The following is a 23,808-nucleotide window of genomic DNA, read 5'->3' as shown; positions in this document are numbered from 1 at the left end:
GTCCCTAAGGGTGCTGGCTGTCTAGGTCCCTGGCAGTTGTGAGCAAGTCTGTGTCCAGCCTGGGAAAAGCACAGTGTGAATGTTGCTGTAAAAATAGGGTTGGTTGGGAAGAAGAACGCGATCTCTTCTGTTTATCTTCAGGCAGAGGGGAGAAGGAAGCTTGAAGGAGTTGCAGGTCATTCCTCAGAGAACAGTGCGGTTTAGTCATGTGACAGCCCTTTCTCATCTCGTGTCTATCCTAAAAATTAACCAAATAAGCATTTACCTGAGGATTAATCCCAGCAATAAACTGTGGTATAATTGTAGGGGTAAAGGAAAGTTTTCTCTGCTGTACCTCACTACTGAATATGGACACTCCTTCTGTATCTAAATTGCCTCCCAAGAGGATGAGAGTTCCTCCCTGCAATTAGAGATTAGACGTAAAATTCCATTCTAAGAAACATGCCTGAATCATTTTATAGAGTTAGCCTACAATTAGAGATTCGTGGTATATGAAGTTTCTTACTTTGAGGAGACTGAAAGGTAAGAGAAGCTGGGACAGTACAAGATTTGGAGAGTTGTCATTTACTACTTTTTCCCATCTAGAAACTGAGTAGAGTTCCAGGTCCTACACCAAGATGTAGCCATCAGAGAACCAGTGAACCGTGTGTATTTTTATATTATCTCTGTGGACATGTGTTGCAGTAATTTATTGTGTAAAATATCTGTGATGGATGTCTTCTGTTTCCTTGGTGAATGTGTGTGTGTGTGTGTGTGTGTGTGTGTGAAGACGCCTTTGGGTCTAGGAATCAGGTAGTCTGTAATTCCTTCTGCATGATACACACGATTCAACAGGAGTGCCTTTGTGCCTGTGTTCACTTCATTTGCTCTGAAAGCTGCCCAGCCTTTCCCCTAGACCCTCTTGGAGATGTCTTAAGAGCTCTGGCACTTTTTCTGCTGCAAAGAAATACGAGCCTGGGGAGGTGTTTTGTAGTTGTTTTCCTTCTTCTTTTCTAATTTTAAAGAAATCCCTTCTTGCATCTTTTCCCTCACCCTCATCCTTTATCTTTTCTGTGACATTTAAAAATAGTTAGCAATTCTCTGCAATCCTTAAACAATGACCTTACCTTAACAAAGTATCATCATGCTTTCTAGAATACAGCACCATCTAATAAAATTTTCTGTGTTGGTAGAAATTAAATTTTGTTCACTTTTACTTTTTATAGAGGATGTGTTTGTTTATTTGAAAGGAGAACAGAGAGATCTTTCATCTGCTGGTTCACTTTCCCAAATGGCTGCAACAGCCAGTGCTAGGCCCAGGCTGAAGCCAGGAGCTAGGAACTCCATCCTGGTCTCCCACATGGGTAGCTGGGGCTGAGACACTTGAACCATCTTTTGCTGCCTTCCCAGGTGCATTAGCAGGAAGCTGGATCAGAAGCTGTATGACTGAGACTTGAACCAGCACTCTGATATGGAATGCCAGCCCTGTTAAGTTGTATTTTAATTTGAATAACCTTAGAAATAAAGAACAATTAAGAAAAAAGAAAAAAAATAACCTGACATAACCGTGTCTGCTATATTGAAAGCTAAGCTCCGAATCAAGTAGTCATATACTACCTGACTAAGGGTGCAGCTTAAGAAGTGCAAGTGTGCCATTAGGCGATTTCCCTGTTGTGTAAACAGAGACTGTGTTTATGCAAACTGAGGTGGCTATAGTGTCACTACGTAATATCATCTCATGGGACCACCTTGTGAAATACAGCCCATTGTTGACCAATATGTCATGCAGTGCATGGCTCTATTTAATAAGCCACATTTGTAAGATTATAAAATTGATTGATTGATTATCTAGTTAATGCACATAAATTCCCATTGCTGTATCAGAGGGGAATTTGCCTATACTGATTAACATATGGCCAGTATTCAAACTAAGAACTGGTTAAAGTTCAGTCAATAAAAAACTCTGAAATGTCAGGCTGTGTAACCTCTCACCTGAATTGCTGCATCAGTCTCCTAACTGATCTCTGTTTTGTTTTTTTTTTTAAAGATTTATTTATTTATTTGAAAGAGTTACATAGAGAGAGGAGAGGCAGAGAGAGAGAGAGAGAGAGAGAAAGAGAGAGGGGTCTTCCATCTGCTGGTTCACTCCCCAATTGGCTGCAACGGCCGGAGCTGTGCCAACCAGGAGCTTCCTCCGGGTCTCCCACGCGGGTGCAGGGGCCCAAGGACTTGGGCCATCCTCCACTGCTTTCCCAGGCCATAGAAGAGAGCTGGACACGAAGTGGAGCAGCAGGATCTTGAACTGGCGCCCATATGGGATGCTGGTGCTTCAGGCCAGGGCGTTAACCAGCTGCGCCACAGCGCCGGCCCCCTAACTGATCTCTTGACATCTACTCTTGTTCCTGTCCAGTCTGTTTTCCACACTTTAACCTCAGCAATCACCTCAGAAGACAAATCTGAGCATACAATCCCTACCATACTTGAAACACTTCATTGGTTCCCTGTGGCTCTCAGAAAAGACTAAAATCCTGTATCATGGTCTGTAATAGTGGGCCTCATCTTAGATCATGTTTTTTTTTGTTTTTTGTTTTTTTAAGATTTATTTATTTATTTGAGAGGCAGAGTTACAGAAAAAGGGAGAGAGACAGAGAGCTTCTATCCGCTGGTTCACTCTCCAGATAACCCCAATAGCTGGATCTGGGCTGATCCAGAGCCAGGAGCTTCTTCTGGGTCTTCCATGCAGGTGCAGGGACCCAAACATTTGGGCCAACTTCCACTGCTTTCCCAGGCCATTAGTAGAGAGCTGGATCAGAAGTGGAGCAGCTGGGACTCGAACTGGCACCCATATAGGATGCCGGCACTGCAGGCAGCGGCTGTACTGCGGTTGGCGCACCGCGCTGATCCGAAGGCAGGAGCCAGGTGCTTCTCCTGGTCTCCCATGGGGTGCAGGGCCCAAGCACTTGGGCCATCCTCCACTGCCTTCCCGGATTACAACAGAGAGCTGGCCTGGAAGAGGGGCAACCGGGACAGAATCCGGTGCCACGACCGGGACTAGAACCCGGTGTGCCGGCACCGCTAGGTGGAGGATTAGCCTATTGAGCCGCGGCGCTGGCCTCTCTTTCAACTAAACAAACAAACCTTTTTATAAATGCTTTTATTCTAGAAAATTTCAATTATATGCAGGAGAGAGAATACCACCAATCCCTACATACCTGTCCCTCAACTCCAACAATCAGTTCCCACACTTGTTTCATCTATACAATCACTTACAATCACTCCCATTGTAAGTTGAAAATGCATCTAAAACACTTTTTTTTAAGATTTATTTATTTATTTGAAAGTCAGAGTTACACAGAGAGAAACGGAGAGGCAGAGAGAGGTCTTCCATCCGCTGGTTTACTCCCCAATTCACCACAACAGCCAGAGCTGCACCAATCTGAAGCCAGGAGCCAGGAGCTTCTTCTGGATCTCCTAGCAGAGAGCTGGATCGGAAGTGGAGCAGCCAGGACTCAAACCAGTGCCCATATGGGATGCTGGCACTGCAGGCAGCAGCTGTACCCACCAGGCCACAGTACCAGCCCCAGCATCTAATACACTTAAGCTGCTGAACATCATAGCTTAGCAAGACAGTATAATGTAGAGTAAAGGTTGGTTTACTTTCATGATCACCTGAGTGGTAGCTGCCAAGCATCACGAGACAATGTTCCACGTATACCTACTGGAAGAGATTAGAATCCAAAGAATGGTTTCTTCTCAATGTGTATTACTTTGGCACCATTGTAAAGTACAAAAGTTTAAGTCAAGCCATCACAAATTGGGATACATCTGTATCCTATTACTGTACATCATACTCTAGCCATAATATTTAAAACACATCACAGACCGAACATCATATATTTCTATGTATATTTAAAGATTATAATTTTATCCGGCGCCACAGTTCAATAGGCTAATCCTCCACCTGCAGCACCGGCACACCAGGTTCTAGTCCCGGTCAGGGCGCTGGATTCTGTCCCGGTTGCTCCTCTTCCAGTCCAGTTCTCTGCTGTGGCCCAGGAGAGCAGTTAGGATGGCCCAAATGTTTGGGTCCTGCACCCGCATGGGAGACCAGGAGAAGCACCTGGCTCCTACCTTTGGATCAGCGCGGTGCGCCGGCCGCGGCGGCCATTGGAGGGTGAACCAACAGAAAAGAAGACCTTTCTCTCTGTCTCTCTCACTGTCCACCCTGCCTGTCTAAATAAATAAATAAATAAATAAAAAGATTATATTTTAACATAATACCACTATCATACATAAATAACAGGAACCTATATTATCATCAGAGTCTGAGTTGGAATGTAACTCTTTTAGAAGGTTTCTTTTTTTTTTCTTTTTTAAAGATTTATTTGTTTATTTGAAGTCAGAGTTACACAGAGAAGAGAGGCAGAGAGAGAGAGGTCTTCCATCCACTGGTTCACTCCACAACTGGCCGCAACAGCTGGAGCTGTGCCAGTCCGAAGCCAGGAGCTGCCTCCAGGTCTCCCACGCAGGTGCAGGGGCCCAAGGACTTGGCCGTCTTCCACTGCCCTCCCAGGGCAGAGCAGAGAGCTGGATTGGAAGTGGAGCAGCCAGGTCTTGAACTGTGCGCCCATATGGGATGCCGGCACTTTAGGCCAGGGTGCCAACCCACTGCACCATAGCACCGGCCCTGGAATGTAACTCTTCTCCCTGTTTCTCCCAACTCTTCCTTCACAGTCTTCTCCACTCCCGTCCATTAATGACACTACCATACATTCAGTTGCTCAGGCTTCAGATCTACATGTTATCCTATTTTCTTTTCTCACCTGTCTACCACCAGCTCATCAGCAAGTCTTTTCAGCTCTATCTTCAAAGTGCATCTTAAATCCATCTGCCCGTCCTTAATTCTACTGCCACAGCTGTTTCAAATCATCTTTATTTCTTGCCTAGGCCACCACAGTAGTCTCCTAAAGGGTTATTCGGTTTTCTTTCACCACCCAGCAGCCAAACTTACCTTTAAAAAAATTATTCCCTTGCCTAAAACCCTGTTGCCTTCAGAACAGACTCCTTCATTGTCACCATGGTTTTATTGTCCTCCATGTCCTGCTCTCCCCTGACCTCATCCCACTTTCTCCCTGACTTTGTCTGCTTTTAGTTTGTCAAACATCCTAAAGTTTGTTATAATTTTTGATTCCGCCAGATATTCTCATAGTTACTCAAATTATTCAGGTTTCAACTCAAATGTTACATGCTCACAGAGGCCTTTTATTGATCTCTGCCTAATTTGTGGGGTATTTTGTATTTTATCTGTCTCTACCTTCAGGAATTTTTGCTGTTTGAAACAAGTTATCTTTTTGGTTTTATTCATGACTGTAGCTCTGGTGTTTAGAATGGCATGACTCATACTAGACATTGTAAATATTATTAATGAAAAGTGAGTTAATTAATAAGCAAACTTTGTGGTATTCTAACTGCCGCATTATTTAAAGGAAAAAAAAAAAAACTGAGGGTTTTCACAGCGAGGAAAACTATCCAAAAGGTGCCAAGTCAGCCTTGGCCTCAGAAAATCAGTTCACTTTAGAGAGGGAAGGGAAGGTTTTGAAAAAGGATTTTAAAGGAGGCTTTCCCCACCATGGGCATGTTAGAGGAGGTAAAGTTGGCAAGGTGGGTTCCCGTCTGCTGCTCACCTACTTTTTGTTTGTTTCTGGCTTTCTGAGTTCTACTACCATTTGTTTGGAATTTACAACTTATGAGCATTATATGTCTTCCATTATGTATAGCATATATATATGATCAATATATTGAAATTACCCCTTAAAAATTAAAAATTACCCCTTAAAAAGTTTATGGAAAACACTGCCAACAAAAATAGATGCATGAAGAAGAGGTAAGATAATGAACTTGGTTTTGGATCTTCAATTTGCCTATGTTTAACTATTCTAAATTATGGGCCTTCTGTAACCTATTTTGTTTCTAGATTAAGATCTGGAAAGGGCCATTAAACTCACTAATTAATGGAATAATAGGAATAGAATCTAAACTGCAAATTGAGTTAAATAATTATTATAATTGAAAGTAACCTTAATGTTTATTAATGAGGAAGTAGTCAAATAAATAGTGGTACCTCCACAGAGTGAAATATTTATGCAGCTGTTAAAAGTTTACTCAGGGGCTGGCACTGTTGTGCAGTGGGTTAAAGCCCTGGCCTGCAACACAGGCACCCCATTTAGGCGCCAGTTCAAGTTCTGGCTGCTCCACTTCCAATCTAGCTTCCTGCTAACATGCCTGGGAAAGCGGTGGAGGATGGCCCAAGTGCCTGGGCCCCTGCACCCACATGGAGACCCAAAAGAAGCTCCTGGCTCCTGGCTTCCGATTGGCTCAGTTCAGCTTTGGCCGTTGTGGCCATTTGGAAAGTGAACCAGCAGATAGAAGCCTCTCTCTCTGTCTCTTTCTGTATCTCTAGCTCTCTCTGTAACTATGCCTGTAACAAATATAAAAAAAAGTGTATTCAAGGGGCTGACATGGTACAGTGGGTTAAGTTACAGCTTATGAAGCTGTCATCCCATATTGGAGTGCTGGTTCGACTCCTAACTGCTGTGTTTCTGACTCAGCTCCCTGCTAGTGAACCTGAGAAATCAGCAGATGATGGCCCAAGTGCTTGGGCCCCTGCTAACATATGTGGAGACCCAGAAGGAGTTTCAGGTCCTGACCTTATCCTGGCCAATCCCTGGCCATTGGGGCCATTTAGGGAGTGCACTAGTGGATAGAAGATCTGTCTTTGTCTATGCCTTTGCCTTTCTTTTTCTTTCTTTCTTTGTCCGTCTGCCCTTCTTTCCTTCCTTCCTCTTTCTCTTTCTTTCCTTCTCTCTTTCTCTCTCTCTCTCTCTCTTTCTTTCTTTCTTTCTTTCCTTCCTTCCTTCCTTCCTTCCTTCCTTCCTTCCTTCCTTCTCTTTCTTTCCTTCTCTTTCTTTCCTTCTTTCTCTCTCTTTCTTTCTTTCTTTCTTTCTTTCTTTCTTTCTTTCTTTCTTTCTTTCTTTCTTTCTTTCTTTCTTTCTTTCTTTCTTTCTTTCTTTCTTTCTTTCTTTCTTTCTTTCTTTCTTTCTTTCTTTCTTTCTTTCTTTCTTTCTTTCTTTCTTTCTTTCTTTCTTTCTTTCTTTCTTTCTTTCTTTCTTTCTTTCTTTCTTTCTTTCTTTCTTTCTTTCTTTCTTTCTTTCTTTCTTTCTTTCTTTCTTTCTTTCTTTCTTTCTTTCTTTCTTTCTTATTTTGAGATTTATTTATTTGAGAGAATGAGTTGCAGACAGAGGGAGAAACAGAGAGAAAGGTCGTGCATCTGCTGGTTCACTCCCCAGATGGTTGCAACGGCCGGACTCTGGGCTGATCCGAAGCCAGGAGCTTCATCTGGGTCTCCCATGCAGGTGCAGGGGCCCAAGCACTTCCGTCATCTTCCACTGCTTTCCCAGGCCTTAAGCGGAGAAAGAGATCTAGATCAGAGTTAGATCAGAAGAGAAGCAGCCAGGTCACGAACCAGAACTCATGCAATGCTGCTGTCTCATGCGGAGACTTAGCCTGCCAGCCCATGTCTCTGCCTTTGAAGTAAATTTAAAAAAAAAAAAAATCTTTTAAAAGTAAATTAAAATGGTATGTCATAAAGTAGGGCTTTAAAGTGTTAGTACATCAGTTTATAAAAATATTCAGACAGGCTGGCATTGTGGTGCAGTGGATTGAGCTGCTGCTTGTGACACCAGCATCCCATACGAACACCAGTTTGTGGGCCAACTGCTCTACTTCCAGTCCACCTCCCTCCTAATGTGCCTGGGAAAGCTGCAGAGTGTTTAAGTCCCTGCCACCCATGTGGGAGGTCCGGATGTAGTTCTAGGCTCCTGGCTTTGACCTGGTCCAACCCCAGCCTTGTGGCCATTTGGGGAATGAACCAGCAAATGAAAGGTCGGTCTGTCTGTCTCTCTTTTTCTCTCTCTCTAACTCAGCCTTTCAAATAAATAAATAAATCTTTAAAACTATTCATGGATGTAGAAAAACAACTCGAGATGTTAATAATTAACTATGATTATTTCTAATTTTTCTAAAATGAAGGTAGTATTTTTATTAAATGTTTTAACAAATTGATGAGTAAAGAACTGAAAGCGTTGATTTCAGTTTGGCGAAGGAAAGCAGCAGGATGGTATGTTTAGGGAAATTAAGAATCCAGCAAAGTTGCTTTGTTAAGAAGTATTAATATTTGAGCCAGCACTGTGGCTTAGCAGGTTAAGCCGCCACCTGCAGTGCCGGCATCCCATATGAGCATCAGTTCAAGCCCCTGCTGCTCCACTTCTGATCCAGCTCCTAACTAATGTGTCTGGGAAAGCAGCGGAAAGATGGCCCAAGTCTTTGGGCCCCTGCATCCGTGTGGTAGACTTAAAGGAATCTCCTGGCTCCTGACTTCAGATTGGCTCAGCTCCAGCCATTACGGGAGTGAACCAGTGGTTGGAAGATCTCTCTCTCTCTCTCTGTAGCTGTGTCTGTCGCTCCCCCTCTTCGTGGAGGAACGACACAAGACCCTTCCTAGGCTTCATATCCGAGTCACGGCACCATTATGTCGCTCCCCCTCTTCATGGAGGAACGACACAGGACCCTGCGCTGTTCTTTTGTCTGCTCGGCCCTCCCCGGGTTTTCTGCTGGTTCTTCCCGGGTTGGCTACTATCCCTTCCACCTCCGTGGAAGGGCAGTCCCCCCTGGCCACATTCCCCACTTCCGCAGGGGAGCGGCACACCGCCGGCCGGCTCTTCTCGGGGGCTGCACAGGTGTTCCTTCAGCTAGATGTTCCCCTTAGATGTTCCTTGTGCATGCCGTCTCTCTCCTCCTTTATAGTCCTCCTCTGCCAATCCTAACTCGGCTGCCCACACGCCGAGTACGCTGCTCTCCTCCAATCAGGAGCAAGTCCTACAGTTTATTAGCTGAACTGGAGGCAGCTGTGCAGAAGCTGTTTTCTTCTCTCCCAGCGCCATATTGTGGGAGAGCAGATGCATAGAATAAGTCTTAATTCCAGTAACTCAGTCCAGTCCGGGCTGCTCCCCACAGTGTCTTTCAAATAAATGGATAAATCTTTTTAAAAAAGTATTGATATTGGATGATAACTCAATTTTTAAAAGATTTATTTATTTGAAAGGCAAAGTGACAGAGTGAGACAGAATAAACTTTTCCATCCACTAGTTAGTCACTCCCAGATGACGGCCTTGGCCAGAACTAAGCCAAGCCAAAGCAAGGAGCCAGGAACTCTATCTGGGTCTCCTACCTCAGTGGCAGAGCTCCAAGCTCAGCCCATCTTCCACTGCTTTCCCAGGCCTGTTAGCAGGAAGCTGGATTGGAAGCAGGGCAGCTGGGACTCAAACTGGCACTTCAGCGTAGAATGTAGAGGTGGTAGCTTAACCTGCTCTTAACACAATGCTGGTCACAAATGTTTTTGAAAATAAGTATATTTCTAGTATTTAATGTTGTGTGCTTGATGAATTTTCAGCGATATTTTGGGGGGATGCTTATACGTTTAAGAAACAGTTTAAAAAAAAAAGAGAGAGAATGCTGTTAGAAACTTCTCCCAGAGTTTATGATGACTGATGACAGATTAGCTGATATGCAGCCTTTCTCTAGTGACAAGTGGAAAAGAAGTGCCCTGATCACAATGTGGGGAGAAGGATCTACAATACCCCTCAGTTTTTGTAAGTTCCCTGCCATTTTGGTTGGGTTTTATGAGAGCCAGAGGCTTTTTGATAGGGGGAATATCCTTGGGAGATGGGCACTAGGGGTACTGTGAAAAAGTTAAAACTAATTCCTGCTTGTTCTGTACATAAGAGAACCATAAAAAGATTTGATTTCTTCCCTAAAGCATGTTTTGATTTACTTATTTTTGTCACAAAATAATGTACAATTATAATAAAAACTAAAAGCCTAAGAAGGTATATATTAGTACCTGCAAGTTAACTAATAGTTTCTTTTATATCTTTCTAGAAGTTTTCTACCTGTTACCACATTTTACAATGATAGGTAAAGCGCGAATGTGCTGGATTGTTGTGGAGAATTTGTGGGAATCAAGTTGAGTAGAACCCTTTTTGAATATGTGCTAGGGATGGGAAGAGCATATTTGCTAAGCACCATACCAGCTAATTGGTTTTAAGCATGTGTAAGCAGATTTTAACCCTTAGGACACTCACAGTTGAGTCAAGGAGACAGAGTTGGTATCCTCTGTTAGAATTACGACTGGATTGCCTACCTGTGCTCATAATAAATGGTTTCTCAAGGCTGTGCTATATTTGGCTTGGTTTCCCCACTCCTAACTTAAATGGTTGTAAAATACCCTAGGATCTTATTATTTGTTTAAATACTTTTTTAATCACTTAACTTTCCATTCAAGTTATATTCTTTTATTTTAAATATATATAGGAATTACTCAAGGTGATGAGGACAATTGATGACAGAATAGTTCATGAATTAAACACTACGGTTCCAACAGCTTCCTTTGCAGGGAAAATTGATGCCAGCCAAACCTGTAAACAACTTTATGAGTCTGTAAGTTACTCTTTTAAGTCTTTCATGCTTTTTTTATGCCTTTCTTTACAGGCAAACTAAATCTAATGGCATTATTGTGAATAAAAATACCATCTTCCTGTTTCTCTGTTCACCTGAGAATATATAGAAGTTTTGATATGGGTTCTATAAACTAAAGACAATGTGTGCTCTTTATGTACAAATCTGTGAGGATGTGGTTCTACAGGATTGGAGCAGTTGGTTTTTGCCTTTTTATATTCAGCCTTTTAAAGAGGCCTTGGGCACAAAGGAATGAAGGCGAAAGTCAAACAGTAAAGCAGTTATAGGAGCAGGATTTTGAATGGCTCAATCCTAAGCCAGACAGCTAATATAATATAAGGAAGAATTAAAAATCCTTCATACTTTCATGCTCCTCTTTGTTCCCTCGCTTACTAGGGCAAGGAGTAGAAGTATCTGGGAGTTGGGAGAGAAGGGAAACTTCAGATAAATTGCCCTTTCCTGAGGCTTTGGTTTCCCAAGCACATATTTTTCCATTGCCTCTCTTTATTTCTGTTTTAATTTCCAAAAGCAGAATGGTACAGCTGAATATTTTTACAGTTTATTTATATATATGCTTTCATTAACTTGGAAACTAAAGTTCAAATGACGCATGCTATTTTAAATTCTACCTCAAGGTTACATTTGAATTCATAGTCACGTAAGGAGGGTACTGAAAACCTAAAGTACATTTCTCAACTCTGGGGAAAAAATTAGTCTTGGATAAGCTTATTTATGTCAATTAAATTCAGAGCATTAACTCTTGGTATATTTGTTCCGCTTATATTAAAATATGTTATTTTATTGGGAGACCAGGTAAGTCTTGTGGCTCGGAATTTGCAAGCTGTGGAATTTAATGAGTAGAATCTCACAACTGAGAGTAAGAATATGTTCAGTTCCTGATTGACTATGAGATTTAAACCTAGAGGTTTATAGTGTAGTAATTAACAGCATGAATTCCAGATATAGATTAAATCCCACCTTTGCTACTTCCTTACTATAAAATAGTAAGATAATAGTACCTGGATCATAGGTTTGTAAGAGGATTGCTATGTAAGATTTTTATTATAAAATGGTTACCATATAGTATTATACAAATAAATGTTTGCTGTTGCATATTAAATATGAAACCTTTCTGTCTTAGGTGTATTTGTGTACATATTTTGGTTTCTCCTAGAGGGCAACATGAATATCACATAAAGTATAGTGGAATTCTGACTTTCCTGGTTGCTCATAGTCACCCTGATTTATGTTTGTTCCTGACCCAACTTCCTTCTGTAGCTGATGAAGGAATTTTGCATTCTCTGATAATAGCACTTTTTCACGGGAGATGATCAATAAAGTTATGAAATTTTAAAAATTCTGAATCTCAAAAATATATTTAATAAAAAAATTTGAATGAGATTCCCCCTAGTAGAACATACTCCCTTCAACCTATGACATTTTTCTAATTGTAGTTGACTGTCAGTACTGAAAAATAAAAAGTCAGTGGACTTGAAGTAGCACTTTACCAATGCAGATTTTTTGGATGTCATCAAAATTTGGCTATGGTAATGGGAATATGTTTGAATCATAACTATTATTCCTTGTGAATCAAAGTAGAAAATAGATGAGAACTGTTCTATTCGATTTCTTATGTTAAGATGGTGGTTTTTAAAGAGTTGTTCCATCAGAAGTCCTTGTTTTCAATCAATGCAATCAATGCATCCATTAATCTGTGCTTCATATAGTTTATTCACATATATCCTTCATATATGCTTTCCTTATCAATACTTAGATTTTTTTAAAAGATTTATTTATTTGAGAGGCAGAGAGAGGTCTTCCATCAGCAGGTTCACCCTCAAGATGGCTACAGTGGCCAGAGCTGCGCCTATCCGAAGCCAGGAGCCAGGAGTTTCCTCTGGGTCTCATAGAGGTGCAGGGGCCCAAGCCCCTGGCCCAAGCCCTCCCAGACCACAGCAGAGAACTGGATTGGAAGTGGAGCAGCCAGGACCGAACTGGCGCCCACATGGGATGCTGACACTGCAGACAGCAGCTCCACCAGCTAAGCCACAGCCCCACTTTAAGATCTTCAGAAAGGGCTTTTACATAAGTAAATGTAACATTCTTTGTCTTTATTATTACCAAGATTTTCTGTAGATTACTTAGTTTATAAGAACTTTCCCTTGCTGACAGCATGAGACTGCAAAACAATATAAAGGGACGAAAAAAAAAAAAAAAAAGAGAGAGAGGAAAAGTAGGAATAAATGGCCCAGAAGTGCGTGAGGGTGCATGTAGGATAAAGGAACCCATGGATGGAATAGTAGAGGACTATAAAGGACCGGGTACTGATGAGAAAAGCCCAGCAGAGAACACAGGAAGGGAAGAGCAGGAAAAGCTGGGAGCACATCGAGGGAGGGGGGAGACCACTGGACCTTAGACCTCCACCCTCAGAGGCGCTTCCTTTTATGTGGTTTTAAGTGATTTAGTGGACTCAACACAATCTCCATGGATTCAATTTTTAAAAATTATTTTAGGAAGTATTAAATTTCTGTAGTCTCAAAATAAGGACTTTTTAAAAACTAAAATGTGATAAATTAATGTGATTCCCCCCTCCCTTTGTTCTAGTTGATGGCAGCTCATGCCAGTAGGGACAGAGTCATAAAAAATTGTATAGCCCAGACCTCAGAAGTAGTAAGAAACCTCCGAGAAGAAAGAGAAAAGAATTTGGATGATTTAACATTATTAAAGCAACTTAGAAAAGAACAGACAAAGGTAAGTTGAATAGAATTTATACTTCTCAGAGTTTTTCCAAATGTAGACTTCCAAATGAAGGCATTTTTTAATATGCAAAACTTAGAATCAAGACATGGTTTTACTTTTTAAAAAATGACCAGTGGATGAGTGCTTCATTTTTAGTGAGCTTTGTTTTACTACATTTAGAGCTTAATTGGTAAATTAATGCACATTTCATAAGCAAAGTTTAGCAGCTTTAGCTAAAAATAAGTCATAATCAGATTTTATTTCTATTCCCTTATTTGTTCCCCACTGTTAAAGGATCGGTGCAGACCAGCATCACGTTAGAATTCTAGGGAAATCATGCCTGTATCTACGTTTTAAGGCTTAACTTCAGAAGAAACTTTTAAATACAGTTACAATTTGAAAATATTTACTTCTGGTTTCATTCTGTAGAAATCTGCTGAAATGTAATACAGGTTGTTTGACTTCACATTATCCTCTTCAACAATAAAAACCATGGTACCATTTAAAAATAATCAGATGTACTAGTACCTCATAATTTTTTTCCCTACTGTGTAGAAGTTGCTGGGCCTTTGGCTTTTTCTGGACACGCCTTTTTCCACTTCATCTCCCACTCATGCCGTGTTTTCACTTTTACAAAAGGGCAGATGTGTCAGAGGAAGCCTTATTTTCCCAAGTCAGCTGTAATGACTGTAGGGTTCTGACATGGCAAAACTGTTTCAGCTCTTGTGACTTTTTTGTGTGTAATTTCAAACTTACTGTAAAGTTGCAAGAGCAGTACAAGGAACCCCCATGTAGCCTTTACCTCTGTCCCTTGTTCCTTACCTGGTGCCTGGCCTGCTGGACAGTTTCTTCTCTTCACCTCCCTCCTTCCCTTCATCCTCCCCCGTCTTCCTCCTTCTCTTTCCGCACACCTCCATGCATAAACATTTTTTGTTCTGAGAGTGTGTTGAACACATTATACCCCTTTATCATTACATAGGTTGATTATTTCCTAGGAACGGGGTCCTTTTTCTCCCATGCCAGTGAAAAATTATCAGAATCATGTCCCTATTTTAAGATGGCACAGTAGGCGACTGAATCCAGTGTGGGATAGAATTATGCTTTCAAATGAACAGTTGTGAAGTTTGCCCTTTATTTACAAGCTGCTGCCTGACTTTGAAAAGGGGACCTTGTCATCTCTCTGAGACTCTAGGAGAAAAGAGCAGCTCTGTTCCTTGTTGCTGCACACAGGTGAGTAGGCTGGGCTGCTGCACTGTCTTCATCAGAGCCCCCAGTGGGTGTGTCTCATTGGGGAACAGGACTTCCGGTCTGTATTCCTTAGCCATTCATTCTTCAGGCAGTGGTGACTCCTCATAGAAATCATGCTGAAATGTTCCTCTACCCTGCCCTCAGTCTTCAGGAAGGTGGCCTACACATGATTTATGTAAAACTGATTAAGTCTGGGTAACCTTGAATTTTGTATTTTAACAGACTCTTGAAGGTGTTGACAAAGGCAACTTGGGGCAGGGCAGTTAAATAAGAAACTGAAAAATCACTATTTGCAATTAAGGTGAAAAAGTAAGTCAAACAGAGACAGGAGTAACTCCTGTTAGTGGAGAGCAAAGTTCAAAACTCTAAACCACTTGGTGTTTGGGAGTGATTGTGTCACGGTTTGCCCAGGCAGCCCTCAGATCTGCCCTTTTGCTCTAAGGCCAGAAAAAAAAATCACCTGCAAGATGGGGTTGAGGAAGCGGTCACTTGCTGAGTGAGTCAGGCTTGCTTTCTCACCTGATAATATACAGTGATACAGGGTAGCCATGAGTAGTATGTAAGCAGATAAGGAAACATGGGCTTTTCTTTTTTTTTCCAAGTTTGCTATGAAGGTTATGGAATCAGAAACAGGGGCTCTTGTGTAGCGGGATTCATGAACAAAGACAAGACACCAAGGCCAGGAAGCTGCCTTAAATTTTTATCCAGCCTAAGACTCAACCGGATTTGTGTTCAAAAAGACTGAGCCCTGAACAAAGAGGGGTATTTCCTTATATATGGTTTTAGCTTCTTTGTCTCCCTTATATGGCTACATAGGTATATTTGGTTGGATATTCTAATAGCAGCCACAGGAATTGATACAATTCTTCGACATGTGTAGATATTACAGATGTTTTTTTCCCACACACATACTGAGCTGTATTTCTGGCAAGGATTAATGCCATTGCTCTGTATTAGCAAACAGAACTTGAAGTGATTACATGTAAGCAGGTAATAGCTACAGTTGAAGCATTCATAGGCAAGCAGTTAATGAACATGTTTCATTTCCAGGGTAATTTTCTTTTTCTCTGTCTGACCTAGGGAGGCCTCTACCACACTTACAGATGTGTTTTATATACCAGAAACAGACTTGTGAAGCCAACCAACATTCTTAAAGTCACAAGCTAGTAAGTGGTAGAACTGAGTCTTTAATCCAGTTTTCCAACTCTGGACTCAGTTTCTTTACATCAGATTGTGACTAATAGTCAAATTCTGATTACTTCAGTGAGTTCGTTTTATTTATGTACAGAGGTGTCACTCTAAAAATCCCAGTTCTTTACCTGAATCCTTCATCAGATGAAGTTCCTGCCTTGCTGGAACTGTGTAGTGCTGTCACCCAGGTGAGCCTTAGGAAGATGTTGACCCATGTAAGACCCAGAGCCTCCAGAACAACCGTGTTAGAGTGAAGTTTGTTGCTAGCCTGATACTAGAAGTTGTCTGCAGTGTTCTAGAACAGGAAAAACATGGATTACAAAGGCAGAAATAAATCCCAGCTACCTTGGTAGTTTTGTGTCTTTCTGATTAATTGCTCTACAACTTCTCCTTGGTAGTCTGTAAAAGTTCTTGAGACTGAGGGACCTCTGAAAGACAGGGTTTATTGAGTCATTACAGATGCTGGCCAGAAAAGGCCAAGGTCCTGGGACGACAGTCCAGGAACCACCAGCAGTAAGGCCAGATGGCAGTTGGAAAAATGCCTTTGGGGCCGACAGCTAAGAGTATTTTTAGAAACTTTGGGAGGTAGAACAGCAACAACAAAACTAACTGGTTAACACTTGATCTTAGCCAAAAGGCCGAGAAGCGATACTAACTGGTTAACATCAGGTTACTTTTTCTATAAGGACTAAAACAAAGGGAACTACATTATTGAAACTGGCCTGCCTCGGAAATTTGGTTGTTACCTCTGCTGATTTCTAGGAAGCTCAGCTAACAGTATAGTTTGTTTGGTGATAAGTGACTCCATTTTGGTGTTTAGGCTGGTCTCTTTGGGCCTAGTGTAGGAGCTGAGCCCCAAACAGAGGCCTACTGAAATTTTTATTTAACACTGCCTTTTGCTTAACCACTACTTCAGGCAAGGTTTTGGGAAGGAAGGACTCACTCTCTTCTGTGTCAGTGCATTTCAAAGATTTTGTTGTGTGAGAAAATCTGACCCCTATAACTTGTAAATACTGCTCCTTAATCTTCCCTCTGGAACATACAGGATAGGTGTAAACCCTTCCCCTGTGACATTCCTTTAAACTTTGAGCGATTATGGTGACTGCTGTCTTAGTAGCATGTAGTCACACCCTGTTCTTCAACTGAAGTTGCTACTTCTGTGGCGGCCTGGCCAGGCTTTGACAGAGTGGGGAAGTTGAAATGACTTTTGGTCTTTATGGTTGATTAAAATCAGAAACTGAGTCTGCATTGCTGGGCTTCCTCAGACTTGTCCCTGTTCCACAGCAGAGGATGGTGCCGGTCTGCCCTCCTTCCACAGTTCTACCACGTGTGCCTGCCTGTGCTTCCACACTGGATCTGTCTCCAGGAGAGGAGTTTACCAGGAGCCAGTGGATCATTACTGAATTCTTATTAGTGTTACATGAAAGTTTCTCACACCTTCTGCCTGAGCCGTCCTCCTAATGGGTCAGGATCTCTGGCCTAGGTGTGAGACTCATGGTTGCCCAGGTCTTATCTCTAGGTATCATCTTATTCCCAAATCTGCCCTCTCTTAACTTTGGCCTAAGAAAAAAATCCTGGTTTAACCTCTTGGCAGCCTCAACCTGCAGTTCATGCTTTTTTCTCTAATTTTCCTGACTATTTCCAAGCTCTCTTCCTTCTTTCCTTTCAAGTCTGTCCGACCTGATACAACAAAAGGAGTATTATGGGTACTGCCGTTTGGACCTGTCAGTGGAATCGGTTTGTTTTTTGGTAGAGTGGTTAGCTTGGCAGTTAGAAAGAAAGATAGGATATTCATGCCTTTTTAAATTACTTGGGACTTACATATTTCCTTTGCCCTCTCCCTATTTTCCTCTGTATTCTTTTTTTTATAACTTTCTATCCAATCAGATTGCCACCTCCTTGTCCTTCTATTCCTTTGTGATGTCTTTCCAAATCTGGAATTGTGTGATCAAGTTCTAGAACTGGAATTTTGTATTCAAAGACATATTAATATAAATTTTTGGTCTTACCAGATTACCTTCCATAGAAATTACAGCAACTTATAATTCTACTAAAAATTTGTTTAACGATATCTTTTCCTACATCATCAATAATAATGTTTTATCAGATTCCTTTCTTTGTTTCATTTTGTTATATGACTTTATTTGCATTTTATACATGAATGACATTGAACATTTCGAAAATGTGTTTATTGGTCATTTGTCTTTTGTGAAATGCCTGGGTACTGGGATTTATTTATTTATTTTTTTGAGGCACTGAAGGATTTATGATATGCAGCAAAGTTTGAGAACTACTCTCCTATGAGGTTGAAAAATTAATTGGATATGGGGAAGTGGGTTATGTCAAAGGAGAGTCCACAGTTACCATAAACAGATAAAGAATAGAAGGGCAATAGCTGCTTTTATTGTGAAAACAAAGTAGAGTTGAGTTTTAGTTCTTTGAATTTCATAACTTCACTTTTTTTTCTTGCAGTTGAAATGGATGCAGTCAGAACTAAATGTTGAAGAAGTCGTAAATGACAGGAGCTGGAAGGTATAAAATGCCAATTCTCAGATAGCAGTAGGGGAACAGGGAGGGGGAGTAAGGAATGCCTTGAGATCGCCATTTTCAAGAACTGTGGGTTTTTGCCGGTTTTTGTTTTTGTTTTGATGGTAAGGTACTGTTAGAATCTAAATAGAGCTATCTTAAAGAATTAACTTTTTGGGTGTGCAATAGGATTCTGTGATCTGCCATGGTAACAGAATTATAGACATTCCATATGTCTCCTAATACTAATTTGGGCAAATTTGATATTTAGAATTATGACTCCAATCAGTTCAGAACCTTCAGAGAGGTTACTTGTTAAAAGTAGCCTTTTTTTGAACTCAGTTGTTTGCCATAAATTTTCAAGTCATTGGTTTCCCCTTACAATTGCTTGTCCTCTATCATCTGGTCCTGAAGCTTTGTGTTATGTAGCTTTGTGTGGTCTTAGGGCTCATAGATTCACATGTGCCTATTACCACCTGATGGTGCTGAGTGGGAACGAGAGGGGAGATGCAGGACTTGACATGTACAGTCAGAAAAACGCACAAAGCTGACTTGAGAGTTTCCTAAAAAGGTGCATCTGTTTATCCCCCCACCACTGAAACTTTACTAAATCTAAAAGAATAATTGAAAATTTTGTTTTAACCTTTGAAATTAACTAAGGGAATGATATTAAACGTGGTTTTAAGAGAACTTCAAGGCTGGCACCGTGGCTCAATAGGATAATCCTCCGCCTGTGGCACCGGCACCCCGGGTTCTAGTCCCGGTCGGGGCGCCAGATTCTGTCCTGGTTGCCCCTCTTCCAGTCCAGCTCTCTGCTGTGGCCCGGGAGTGCAGTGGAGGATGGCCCAGGTCCTTGGGCCCTGCACCTGCATGGGAGACCAGGAGGAAGCACCTGGCTCCTGGCTTCAAATCGGTGCAGCGCACCGGCTGCAGCACACCAGCCGCAACACACCGGCCATAGCGGCCACTTGGGGGGGGGGGGGTGAGCCAACAGAAAAAGGAAGATTTCTCTCTCTCTCTCTCTCTCTCTCTCACTCACTCACTCACTCTCACTGTCTAACTCTGCCTGTCAAAAAAAAAATAAATTTAAAAAATTTTTAAATTCAAAAAACTAGAGTATATCCACTTAGAGGGCCATTAATAAGTTACAAAATTGATTTTCTTAGCTTTATCACATTGCTTTATTCTGTCCTCTTTTCCGAGATTTCCCACTCCTGGCCATTGCACTGACAGGATAAGGTGTGCACTACTTGAAAGATTCTGGCAATTTTTGCCCATTTATACTCTGGAGAAATCATCTTTACTCTTGGAATGGAATGTTGGGGTACAGTGAGCATCTAGCTTGAAAAACCTAGTACAGAGGTTTGTGAGATACCTAAAATGTAATATGGTAGGAAGAGTGAGGCATTATTTGAATTTAAAGAAAATCTACTCTGTCCATTTCATAGAAAGTAAGGCTCCTACCCGTTTTTAAAAGAAATATGTAACTATAGGAAATCATTTAGAAAACAGGTTTTGAGAGACTCAACCAAGTCATTTATATCATCCCAACCAGTGTGTGTGGGCCACTAACTTGAAGCCTCATCTGGTCTGAGCATAGTGAATTTCAGGGAAATGGCAGAGCTAGAAACTGAAGTGAAATGAATTATATGATGAAAGTGGCTAAGAGTTTTTCAAATAATCAGCAGCCAACAGGTTTTTATTTATTTATTTGAAAGAGTTACACAGAGAAAAGTAGAGGCAGAGAGAGAGAGAGAGAGAGGTCTTCCATCCACTGGTTCACTTCCCAGTTGGCTGCAACAGCCGTAACTGCACCAATCCGAAGCCAGGAGCCAGGGGCTTCTTCTAGGTCTCCCATGCGGGTGCAGAGGCCCAAGGAGTTGGGCCATCTTCCACTGCTTTCCCAGGCCGTAGCAGAGAGCTGGATCGGAAGTGGAGCGGCTGAGTCTTGAACTGGCACCAATATGGGATGCTGGCACTGCAGGCGGCAGCTTTATCGCTATGCCACCACAATGGCCCCTAAAACTAAGAGGTCTTTTTAAGAAAAAACCTCTAAAACTGTTTGTTCTTACATCAATGAGGCATGAGAGTAAATTTTGAGAAATTCTTTTATATGTTAAGTTTTTTTAAAATAAAACATTGTTTAATTATTTGAAGGGCAGAGTGACAGAGAAGGAGAGACAGAGAGATTGTCTATCCACTGGTTCATTCTCCAGATACCCACAACAGCCTGAGCTGGACCAGGCCAAGTCCAAGAACTAGGAATTCCATCCAGGTCTCCCATATGTGGGTGGCAGGAACCCAACCAAGTATTTTTTGCCACCATCTGATACCTCCCTTCTGGATCAGAAGCACAGAGTAGCCTGGACTCAAACCAAGCCCTCTAACAGGGGATGTGGGAATCCCATGTAGTGCCTTAACTCACTGTGTTACAACTCCCACCCCTAGAACTTTTTATTTTTCATTTATTTATTTTTTTAAGATTTTTTTTATTTGAGAGGTAGAATTACAGACAGAGGGAGGGAAAGACAGAGAGAAAGACTCCCCAGATGGCTGGAGCAGCAGAGCTGGGCCAATCCAAAGCTAGGAGCCAGGAGCTTCTTCCCAGTCTCCCACACAGATGCAGGGACCCAAGCACTTGGTTCATCTTCCACTGCTTTCCCAGGCCATAGCAGAGTTGGATCAGAAGTGGAGTAGCTGGGACATGAACTGGCGCCAATATGGAATGCCGGCGCTGCAGGCAGAAGCTTAGCCCACTATGCCACAGCACCAGCCCCTATTTATTTATTCTTAATCTTTTTGAGAAAGATTATTTATTGGAAATGCAGAATTAGAGAGAGAGAGAGAGAGATTGATTTGCATCATTGGCAAAGAGCTAGATCAGAAGTGGAATAGCTGGTATGTTAAACACAGGTGGTGGCTTAACCTGCTTAGCCACAATGCTTAAATTGGGCATTTAAGTATTAAAAGAAATACAGATGCCAGACTTGTGGCACAGTGAATTAAGCAGCCACCTGCAGTGCCAGCATCCCATTTCAGAGCTCTGCTTTGAGTCTCCGCTACTCTAATTCCTATCCAGTTTCCTGCTAATGGGCCTGGGAGCATGGCAAAAGATGGCCTAGATATTTGGACCTCTATCCCATACATGTTGGAGAGCTGGGTGGAATTCTGGGTTCCTGGCTTGAGCTTGGCCTAGCCCCAGCAGTTGCTGCCATTTGGGGAATGAACCAGCAGATGGAAAATCTCTTTCTCTCTCTGTCACTCTGCCTTTCAAATAAATAAAATAATTCTTTTTAAAACAAGATCCACAGTAACAATTCTCTCAGCCCTCTATTTCAACTACTTCCTTTTTTTCTTTCCTTTCCCTCTGAGAGGGTGGTCCAGGCTTTCAGCTATTTGCAGCCTTTCTAATTTTATGTGTGTGTTTTTCCTTCTTTGTTACACAAATAGGAAAATCCTAGCCACACTTCATTTTTTTCCCCTTAATTTTTGTTGGAGAGCTTTTCAAATCTGAACATAAAGAACTTCCTTGTTTTTTTTATAAGTTTGCATTATATTCCATTGCATAGTTGTATCAAAATTTTTTTACAGTTCCATATTGAAAATAGTCAAATAACATTTATGATATGTTATTTGTTTAGATTTTTGGGAAACAAGGTAAACAACAAGAAATATGGATTCATACAATTTAACAAAATATTGGTTTACCTGGCAGGTATACCTGCTTGTGAGAAAGATCTAGCATACAATTAGAGAAGTACAACTAGTATCTAAGTAACAAAGTCTGTTTTTAAAAAAGAGAAAAATGGTTTATCTTAAAACTACTTGATAGTGTTATCTGATTGTCCAACACACGTCCAGAAAGTAGATCTGAAGTGTTTGTTAGTTACAAAATTAGCTGGTTCTTGATTTTTCTTTGACTATTTTCAGTTTTAGAAAAATTCTCATTGCCCTGTGAGTAGATATCTAGGCCTTTTGTGTGCTTTACACCTTGTAAGTCAGTTTCCTAATTCTCTTGATGTGGGGTGAAAATGGTGCTCTCCTCCTGAAGCATGGCAGACTGAATTTAGTTCCAGACCTGACTTACACAGGATGACTCAGCAACCTTTATTTCTGTTAATCTATCTTAGGTGTTTAATGAACGCTGCCGAATTCACTTCAAGCCTCCAAAGAATGAATGAAGAAGGAAAGATGAATTTTTTTAAGGACCGGATCATCTCACGAGAGCTAAGCATGACAGGCATCAGCGGGCAGGCTTCCTAGGATGATTTCTGAGCCAGCAGTCCAAGACCTTGTGTTGATTTCAGCCCCACTTAGCCAAGACCTCAAGTATAAATAATTCTGATAATTATGGAGAAATCAACTGCTATTTTATACCAATTCTGTAAAAAGAGATGTTTTGTAACTATTAAAATAATTTTCTGATTCAGTGTACATATTCACTTGTTTTCCAACTTGAGTCTAGTGAGAGAAGTTGCACATAATTTCACTTTTATTTGCAGTCTACCTTTTTTAGTTTTGCAAATTTATTGACGTGGATGTCAACTTTTTGGGTATTGCCACATTTATCCCTTTATCTTTGTGGATTCATTATAATTTAAACACATTTTTTTTTTATTCCCACAACTAGTATGGCCAAGGCCAGGAGCCAGAAATACAACCAAGGTCTCACATGTGTTTGAGAGGAACCCAATTATTGGAACCATCACCAGCTGCGTCCCAGGTTCTGCATTATCAGGAGCTAGAGCTGGAGGTTGAACTGAAGTACTCCAATATAGGACACCAGTGTGTAACTACCAGGCTAAAAATCTACCCCCTGGGTTTATTTCATATACCAGTGTTAGGAGCTGGACACTGTCCAAAGAAACTTTCTCCTAGTTAGTAACTTCCGTTTATCTTGTTTTCAGATGTAGAAACTAATTTCGGTGGAGTTCTTTTTCCTGGGCAGTAGTTCCATGGACACTGAAAGGGAAAACAGTGAAACTCCAGAAAAGGGAAATGCAGGAGTGGGTTTACATGGTGGGAAATGAGTTGGTACCTTTGATTTGACAAGTGAGTTACTTAAAAATCTGCTTGGCCGGTGCCGCGGCTCACTAGGCTAATCCTCTGCCTTGCCGCGTCAGCACATAGGGTTCTAGTCCCGGTCAGGGCGCCGAATTCTGTCCCGGTTGCCCCTCTTTCAAGCCAGCTCTCTGCTGTGGCCAGGGAGTGCAATGGAGGATGGCCCAAGTGCTTGGGCCCTGCACCCACATGGGAGACCAGGAGAAGCACCTGGCTCCTGGCTTCAGATCAGCGCAGTGCGCCGGCTGCCGCAGCGGCCATTGGAGGGTGAACCAACAGCAAAAGGAAGACCTTTCTCTCTCTCACTGTCCACTCTGCCTGTCCAAAAAAAAAAAAAAAAAAATTGCTACAGTTACAGGTTTGGTCATTGCAGAAAAACATTTTCTAGTATGGGATGATTATAGTAGTTTTCTGTTGCTGCTTAACAAATGTAGCTGGTTGGTATCCCACAGTTCTGTAGATCAGAAGCCTGGGCAGGCTTCCCTGGTCTGG

General features: G+C 41.6%; 1 protein-coding gene across 10 annotated transcripts in view; it reads left to right on the top strand.

Annotated features, from left to right (window-relative positions):
* MIX23 (mitochondrial matrix import factor 23) overlaps positions 1–22,689 on the top strand; it is a 29,103-nt gene extending 6,414 nt beyond the window's left edge. For 2 of the 10 annotated variants that reach the window (XM_002716815.6, XM_008266843.5), the window contains exons 2-5: positions 10,408–10,533; positions 13,156–13,302; positions 18,202–18,261; positions 22,386–22,689. In XM_002716815.6, coding sequence (XP_002716861.1) covers positions 10,408–10,533; positions 13,156–13,302; positions 18,202–18,261; positions 22,386–22,436 — 384 coding nt within the window. In that variant the 3' untranslated portion in view covers positions 22,437–22,689. Of the gene's footprint in view, positions 1–9,607; positions 9,687–9,975; positions 10,012–10,407; positions 10,534–13,155; positions 13,303–14,432; positions 14,521–18,201; positions 18,262–22,385 lie in introns of all 10 variants that reach the window. The other 8 variants (XM_089331797.1, XM_089331799.1, XR_007924649.3 and 5 more) reach the window with 8 other exon arrangements.
* Positions 22,690–23,808: the final 1,119 nt, after the last annotated feature.

Source organism: Oryctolagus cuniculus, chromosome 4, assembly GCF_051225735.1.
Source record: "Oryctolagus cuniculus isolate XC-2025 breed Fujian yellow rabbit chromosome 4, ASM5122573v1, whole genome shotgun sequence".
In the NCBI taxonomy this organism is placed as follows: Eukaryota; Metazoa; Chordata; class Mammalia; order Lagomorpha; family Leporidae; genus Oryctolagus; species Oryctolagus cuniculus.
The sequence above is the reverse complement of the archived record's forward strand: the minus strand, read 5'-3'. Positions and strand labels throughout refer to the sequence as shown.